General features: G+C 48.4%; 2 protein-coding genes across 2 annotated transcripts; one reads left to right on the top strand and one right to left on the bottom strand.

Annotated features, from left to right (window-relative positions):
* Positions 1-776: 776 nt before the first annotated feature.
* Positions 777-2,150, bottom strand: LOC119378229 (transmembrane and ubiquitin-like domain-containing protein 1). The gene is made up of 3 exons (XM_037647432.2): positions 1,942-2,150; positions 1,539-1,690; positions 777-1,258 (listed from the first exon to the last, which is right to left on the bottom strand). The coding sequence occupies exons 2-3, from the start codon at positions 1,683-1,685 to the stop codon at positions 797-799; spliced, it is 609 nt and encodes a 202-aa protein (XP_037503360.1). The 5' UTR covers positions 1,686-1,690; positions 1,942-2,150; the 3' UTR covers positions 777-796.
* Positions 2,151-2,171: 21 nt separating this feature from the next.
* On the top strand, positions 2,172-4,854 carry LOC119378230 (protein NCBP2AS2 homolog). Its single transcript, XM_037647433.2, has 5 exons — positions 2,172-2,327; positions 2,491-2,524; positions 2,624-2,696; positions 4,096-4,214; positions 4,740-4,854. The coding sequence occupies exons 1-5, from the start codon at positions 2,305-2,307 to the stop codon at positions 4,776-4,778; spliced, it is 288 nt and encodes a 95-aa protein (XP_037503361.1). The 5' UTR covers positions 2,172-2,304; the 3' UTR covers positions 4,779-4,854.
* Positions 4,855-8,358: the final 3,504 nt, after the last annotated feature.

Genomic DNA, 8,358 nt, shown 5'->3' with positions numbered 1-8,358 from the left:
ACATAGTTGGTCACACAGAAGAACTGGGCTCCGAGCGCATGTCTTGTCTCGAACTTTCGATCTGAAGGTGCTGCCTCAAGGCCATGCACACCGCCTGTGTCTACCAATCTGGCACGCACTGTGTGACACCACGAAATTATGTGTCAAAGCAAATGACACCGCTGTGTTGTCTGCTTTGAAACTGCGATATGCGCTGGATTTATTGCTCTGGATGCCCTGGTACATAACACAACAAGGGCAACATTGTACCCACAATTCCTTCACTCACGCGATACAGAACTGCATCGTCCTTTTTCGCCTTTGTCTCCGCTTTGAGCCAAGCACCTCAACAACAAGACCGACTCACACAATCTTAGTAATGCTGGCAGAGGATTCCAAGGTGATTGTTCCAACATGCTGTGAGGAACAAGTATTTGAAAACAGCTAAGCAGTTCAACTGCCAGTTGTAAAAAATTGCATTGTGTGCAGGGTATGCTTAAGTAACAAATGCCACGAAGTGGTTGACAGTACTTGGAAGTATTAGGGTGCGTGAATATGAAAGGCACGTTTACAGGAGAGGGCATGGGACAGCAGTAGCTGCAGTAGGCAAGCTGCAGACTGGAGACAACATTCTGACGAGGAGGTTTTATCAGGGCAACAACCCACTTTTTGTCCAAAAGGTATGTGGTGCAATGACAAGATGGCAGCGATATTTTATGAAAGACCCTTTTTGGAAACATTGGTGCCAAAGTGAGGGTTCATCACTCATTTTGTAACCCTTTGTTTCGAGAGGATGGGTAAGCAGGACACCGAGTGCTTACCTCTTGAACGATCCTACTGTCTCGTCTGGCTTGCCCCTAACGCAGCGCTCGGTGTCATTCAAGTACTTGAGGCGGATGGCGAAGCCCTCTTCTTCTTCCTCTTCTCGTGCTGCTTCCTCGGTGGAGTGGGCCGAGTCTTCACCCGAGTCCGGCTCCACCGGCTCGACGCCGCTTATACTTTCGACGCGAGAGCTCCTCTCGATGAAATCCAGCCGCCTCTGACGAACGACGTCGGGGCTCAGCTCTTCTTCCTCGGCGCTGCGTTCCTCGCACTCCGGCTGCAGCGGCCGGGACTCGTCACCGCGGTCTCGACTGGCTGAAGAATCGCTCGTCGCCGCTTCACTGTCGCCAGGAGCGAGCTCAGTCTGCCTGGGCGACGCACGGTCCCCCCCGGATGGCGCAGAGGCCATAACACGGGCACTGCCATTCTGTGCAGAGCTTACGTCCTGCCGCGTAGACTGCGAGGCAGAACAACAAGCGTCAGTGCGACGAGCACGCTACGGCTTTATGTTGGCTCGAACGTTCATTCAATTTCAACTAACGTGGCCGTACGAACACTACAACAGCGCGTGTTATTTTTTAAAATAAGAAAACTGAGAAACATCGATGCGATGCAGTGCGCGTCAACCTGGACCATTGAAAACACCACACACATCAGCATGGACTTGCCCTCGCGAGTACGCTAAACATGTCTTAAGTGTAATGAAACTTGCGCCGATATGAAGCACCACGACTCACCTGATCCTGTGCTCCACTGCGTGTCGAAAAAACCGACTGGACGTAGACGACCACGAGGAGACCGGCGACTAAGGTGAAAGAGATGGATGCAAACACCAGCACCTCGTCGCCGATTCCTTCGATCAGCGTGGCACTGGCCTCGGACATCTTAGCTGCAGAACAATAGATATATACGCTGTTTGCTGCTATCCGTTTGGCAACGCATGCAGAACCGCACAGCTGATGGACAAACGTGGCGAGCGCGTAGCACGCGCAGTTAAGGGCGTAGCGCTGAGGCATCTCGTTACTGCAACGAGGCAGTCCAGTTTCTTTTCGCTCATGCAGCGGGTGACAAAAAGAAATCGTAACCGCCCGTGCAAGCTCGCCGATAAAGTTCAGCAAGGAAACGGCGATATGTACTCACCGGATTGTCTAAACTAAAGGCATACTCTTATGGAACATAGCTGCGAAGGTAGACGAAGCGTGCCAGCTGACGAACTGCTCTTCAAACTGCCGGGGCTGCGAAGTTAACGATTTTAATAATTTCAAGGGAACTACGTTACGCCAATGTTTAAGCTCGTCAGCAAACAAGCGATGATTGTCGGCAATGTGGGGAGTGTCGGGTTTGAGGGTTTGTGCCGTTTGTGGTCGGCGCTGTGTGCACTCTTTCTAACCTCGACAGAAGGGTTTAAAAGCGTTGGCAAGATGGCTGCGCGCATCGCTAGCAGAAAGCGGACGTAAACTCTTGTCGTGCAACAAGGTTCATCTGCCCTCTCGCGCGTCAGAAATGGTTTTACGCCTGCTCTTACGGTAAGGCTGGCGATCGTTTGCATTGTAGCGCGTCGCTAACTGTAACAGTTGGCGATCGTAAGAAAGCACGTTGCCAATTGTCGGGTTCGTTTGCAGAGCGCTCAGTCTGATCGAGCGTGGCCCGCTTATCCTGCTTATCGCGTGAATCGTTCTCATTTTGCAGATACCTGCTTCATAACGAGCAGCTGATTCAAAGGGTGAGCTCTGCTGGTTTGTCTAGTTCTTATTGCCTGTTGCTGACATTCACGTATAGCGATCTCACATCCGCTGCTTTCGTTTCTGCGTGTTCCTTTCAGCTTGCAGATTCTTATCCTTTCAGACGTGCAGCTCAGCTCACTGCTCACGTAATGCTGCGTGGAAAAGCGCTCGGTAAGCCTGAACAACTTCAATCGCTCAACAACAGCTTCAAAGCCTCAACAACAACAATCGAGGCTACAACAGCGGGTGCTGTTGTAGCCTCGATTTATTCGGTGGTATGAAGGCGACAACTTGCTGACGCAACTGTTTCACCGAGTATCTGTTTGGATACCACTCATTTTAGCCTGTCTGTGTGGCCTATAATTAGCATAGTAACAAACAAAGCAATATTCTTAACGAACCAATGTTCCATACGTAAACAGGATCGTTGTTGAATTATTTGCTGTGCTTTACAGCACTGCAGGTGAGCACGGTGCAGTGCACTGCGTATTTGGGATGCGATGGCGCTTGCGCTTGTTTTCTGTGTTTATGGGGGATGCACTAGAGTTCGTTGCCTATGCCCTTGTATCAGAAAAGAGCGTGGTTAAAATATGCAATATCAGAATCACTTACTAGAGCGGCAGGTCGGGCGGGTTGGTAAAGCTGCAGGTTGACTCACTGAATAATTCAAAAAAAGATACAGAAGAAAGAACTTGCACGTGACAGGCGCTGGCTTGAAAACATTTATTCAGAAGCACACATGTCATAAATACTGTTACACTCCCAGTTATCTCACAGATTAGTTATTTGAAAGGTTCAGCAGACAATCAAAAGCACAGGCGCACATCTTAACAACCAGTAAAAAACGAAAAAAAAGAGGGGGCTTTAGTATCGGTAAGTAACATGATAGCAATGGGACCTTGTTTTCAGGAAGTTGCAAGTGACCGATTCCAGTCACTTGTAACTTCCTTCTTCTGTCCTTGTCTTAGTTGCGCCATCCAATGAGTCAACATAGATCAGAATCACTCTCAGAATGGTGAACAGTTCGCCACGCGTGCCCTTTCAAAGATATGCGCGATGGTAAGGAAGTGTAAAAGTATAGAAAACTGGACGAGTTGGTATGAATTCATTATAGAAAGTTTCTCGGTGCGCACACAATCGTATAGAAGTGGTTTGGGGCACAGCCAATGTAAATGCCAATAACCCGAAGACGCACTGCTTCAACTATTTTCTCGCAAACATTACATCATTCCATGCATTGTTCAGTGGTACTGCACTAAATTAAGTGGGCATTCGCATAAATTGCTTGGTCTGCACCCTGCACAAAAAAAAAAAACAATACGCATATAATAGAGCTGTTGATCTGATTTAGAAAGCCTGTTCTCGGTATGGCTCGTGTAATTTTGTTCTTTGAATAAACCTACGCTATAAACTTCACATGGTTATCTTCTTCAACGTAAATATGATTTTCACTGCTGATGTTATAGTGAATGCCTTGTATGTGGGCAAAATGTGAAATGTTCGAGTAAATAAGAACATCATTCCATGCAGTGCATCTCATTTGCTTACCACTGCATGCCTTCTTTCACAGGACAGGAAAGCCTTGAGCTGATGTCAACATCTAACCTCCTGAGAACACTTATTGAAAGGATTGGCCGAACAACTGAGAAAGCAAAGGATATTTCATCAGATAAAGTGAAAAAGTTAGAGGTAAGCTAAAGCATGTAGTGGTCATTCAGTGGTTTCCCTGACCGTAGTGACCAGACTAGAGCCAGAAAAAAGAAGTGCCCCCCCCCCACGTATGTGCACATCTAAAAACGGACATACTGCCAACTGCACATTTGCAAATCCACAAATCAAACATAGCAACAGCTGAGGGGTGTAAGCAGTGATTTTTTCTATTGGGTATATTCCCTGCTTGGACAATCCAGCATCTACCGTTTCCCCACATGCATCGTCCCTGGTTAGCATAGTCCTTCAATACTTTTTGTGGTACTCGCTCCTTCAAAGCTATTGAGGGGCTATGGCCAAAGGGCTGCAGGGAAGCACAGGGGAAATTATAATTTACAGGTCCCGATGGCTTATAATGTGTGATTGATATATTGGATCAGTTAGTCATAAAAAACGGACACATTTTCACAGTCTTTATTGGAGATGATTATTTCCTCTGATATACTTGGCTGTTTAGCATTTCTCTTGCACTTTGTTATCACATCCTTTCTGTCTACTTTTCAGGAGGCCATAAAGGAAATGAAGAGGAAACAAGGGCTCTAGGAACTATTTGCAATGAATTACCCGATTTAAAATATTGCAAGTTATGTAAGTTATATTGTACATATAGCAGCCAAAGTATGTCTAGCGAATAAAAAAATGACCTTTTCTTTTTGTTTGTATGTATGTGTGTCACTGCAGAGACAACCAAGGTGGCAAACGTTAGAGTGATTACACGTGATTTGCTGTCTTGTACGCACTAAAAGTGGGGGACTTTGGGGGCTGTACAGAAGGGTAACTTTGCGAGATACACAGATACAATGTTTGCACACATGTACAGTCGTGCTCAATATGACTTGCAACACGGGAGCGCGTGGCCTCACGAGTTTAATGATTGCGCAAGTCTTCAACTTGCTACATCCCCCAGTGAGAGAACAGCGTTTAGTTGTAGAAATAAGGGCTTGTGGAAGGAATGAGAAATCTTTAAACTCGTGAGGCCACATGCTCTCGTGTTGCAAGTCATATTGAGCGTCACTGTAGTGTATATTTTTGGGCTTTCAGTCAGCGAAACGGAACCAAAATTTCGGTAAACGCTTTAAAAAAAAAACATGGCTGATCCCTCCGTCATAGGAATCGGTATAACACGAAAGTGAAACGTGTCTTCACAGAAGTAGTGTTTATTGTGTAATGATATATGAGAGCTTGTACAATGTCTATTCGTGTTTGCAGCTATAGCACCGTTTGACGTGGATGCACCCATGTTGACAGCATGTCTCTATCGCGACGACTAACGCCCATGATCATGATTAAACCGTTGTGGTAGCTGACGGTGTGAACATATATTTGGACACAGCGAATCGTGAATCCCGCGTAAGGATGATATCAACAAGCTCATAATCAACTCTGGTACCCGGTATGCACTTCTTCAAAGCGTCGTCAATTAAGGAGAGAAACGGCACGGTGTGCGCTTCCTAGTAATGAGTAGCCGACGCCTGTACTCATGCATACATAACACACACTGCGCTTCAGCAACACGGGAGGTAGAGGTTCGTAGCCTGAGCCGCAAACGCGTGCGTCCCGTTGGCCTCTGTCTCGCAGGCGTTGCTCTCGCTCCACCAAGGCACGACATTCGCCCGTCGAAATCGCGTCCTTTCTGCAACGCATATTGCAGCAGTTTTGTTAGTCGGTGCTCTCGCAGTTGAAGCAGTTGGCGGCGGAGAAATCCTGTTGGTGCACGTGGAAGCTGCACTACTCCGATGAGCCGACGCACGCTAACACAAAGCCAAAGGCAAAGAACGTAACTGCGTCAAGAGTGCCTCGGCGACGGCAGCGCGGCAAGTCTAGCTCTCTGGTACCGAGACGCTTTAACCATGACCTCTGATATCGCGTGCAATCTCGGAGTAAGCGCTAGTAAGTGTCGATCGTGGAGCATTACTTCTTTTCACCTCTCAAAGACGGCGGCACCGCCCCGCTCCGGCTCCGCCCGCCGCGAAAGAGAATATGTGAAAGATATAAGGCGCGTTCGCGCCGGGCCTAGCGTCTCCCGAGTTGGCTTAGTCGATAGGGCGTCGGGCGCTTGCCGTAGCGGCCGCAACGTCGTGGGTTCGATTCCCAGCGGGGTATGTTTTTTTTTCTTTCTCACCCGTTGGCGCCCATTTTATCAACGTCATATCCGTGACGGAAGTACTTGGTGGACCCCGACATAAAACACTTTCGTGTTAAAATGCGTGAAAACCGGCGTTTTTTCTTCTTTAATAAAATTGCTGAAATATAAGAAGAGCTGATCATATACTGGAAGTTGTTTTTCTAAGCGGGTTATCTGCGTTTCTTGCGGTCGGAAAGCTACAGTTTTCTGCTTTGCCACCGGCACAACAAAAATTAAGGGTCAAATTTGGAGGAAACTGTACCAACCATCTGGCAACGACAACATAGTTAAGAAATCGTGGAGTAGTACTACTACACGTTTTAACGCTACCGCAGGTGGCTGGATGGATGGATGCTATGAGCGTCCCCTTTAAAACGGGGCGGTGACATGTCTGCCACCAGGCTCGAAGAAAAAAAAAAAAAAAAGCTTCCTTGTTTCATGTTGGCCTAATACCTTATCTACATTGATTAAATCTATGTTATTATACCAAAAATATAAATTCACGGTCCATCTCTCTGCCTCTTAAGGCAGAATGACCTTATTTTTCCCCCATTATTTATTTTTGTTCTTTATCTCTACTTTTCTGCCACCAATACTCTAACCGTCTCTTACTTATTTCTATCGCGGACGTGTTCAGCTTTCCATTGTTGTCCCTAAAACCCAAGGCTTCATGTAGACTCGTGCCCACACGTATACCTGGGTGAATATCGCCACATTCAATCAGTATATGTTCCATCGTTTCCTTAGTTCCCCCGCAGCATGTACATTGTTCTTCTTCGTTACTAAATCTCGCTTTATAACTACGCGTTCTAAGGCAGCCCGACCTTGCTTCAAACAGTAAAGCGCTTCCCCTTGAATTATCATAAAACCTTTCCCTCGCGCTACAAGCGCTACAAGCGCTAAAGGCCCTCAAGCGGCGCATACTCGCGTTCTGTCGAACAGCGGAGATAGTGTCGCTACTATGCGCCGTTCGTGCGTTCTCGCGTCGCGTCTGTCTGCGTCCGTGTGCTTGCAGCGCGCCCGCTTCTGCCGCCTTCACGGGACTGCTGTGGTGCCGCTAGCTGCCGGTGTGTGTGTGTCTCAGCAGCCGTGCTTCGTTGAGAAGATGGTGCCAGAACTTCAGTGCATGTAGCGTGTGCGGTCAGGGGGTGCTGCGATGGAATGTTTCGTTGTGGCCTTATGATCAGCGCAAGCGATGAACAACCGAACGCAGCCGTACTACAACAACTCTCTGGCCATTCGGCAGGAGATCCAGCGCTTCGAAAGCGTCCACCCGAGCATCTACGCCATCTACGACCTTCTGGAAGTCATTCCGGATCCGTTGCTGGCTCAACAGATCCGCGAGCACGTCGTCTGCATCGAAGGTGAGTGGTGCGCGTTTGGCGGCGAGCAGACGAGCTACCGCTAGCGAGGCCTAGAGCCGTCTCGGGCGCCGCGACCAAAAAGGGCTTCTTCGACGGAATGCTCGGCCCCCGCCGCTGGGCTCCTCGACGATTTTCGTTTTCGCCTCTCTCCGACTACCCACCAGACGCGCTGATGACTATACGTCGCCAAAACACCAGGATGCCAGGTCTGCCCGTACATCACCTCGTCGTAGCCCGTACGAGGAACTGTCACTTATTGAACTACTATCAATGAGCTTTGCAACTTCTATCGAATATAGTTTTTGAACCAGGAAGTCGTGTTTGGAACACACTGCCGCGCATCGGACAGTGTATGCACGGCCCGAGCAATACGATCTTTAGCGACTGCAGTTGCTTCGTTGTTGTCCGCGACGTTGACGTTGGGATTTTTCCCGTGGTGTGTAGCGCGTACGCAGTACCGCAACATGCCTGCAGCCTCTGTTTGGGCAAACAGAAAACAAAGTATACGGCCTGAATGGGCTTTGCAGCGCGACGCCGTGTTGCCGGAAAGAAAAGCGTTTTGCCAACTGCACAGAAGACATGCGCGCGGGACCCCTCCCCCTTGGCCCATGCTGGCCGGAGATTATTTTCGTCG

This window comes from Rhipicephalus sanguineus, unplaced genomic scaffold (genome assembly GCF_013339695.2).
Source record: "Rhipicephalus sanguineus isolate Rsan-2018 unplaced genomic scaffold, BIME_Rsan_1.4 Seq7433, whole genome shotgun sequence".
Lineage (NCBI taxonomy): Eukaryota > Metazoa > Arthropoda > Arachnida > Ixodida > Ixodidae > Rhipicephalus > Rhipicephalus sanguineus.
This window is presented reverse-complemented; position numbering and strand designations above follow the sequence as displayed.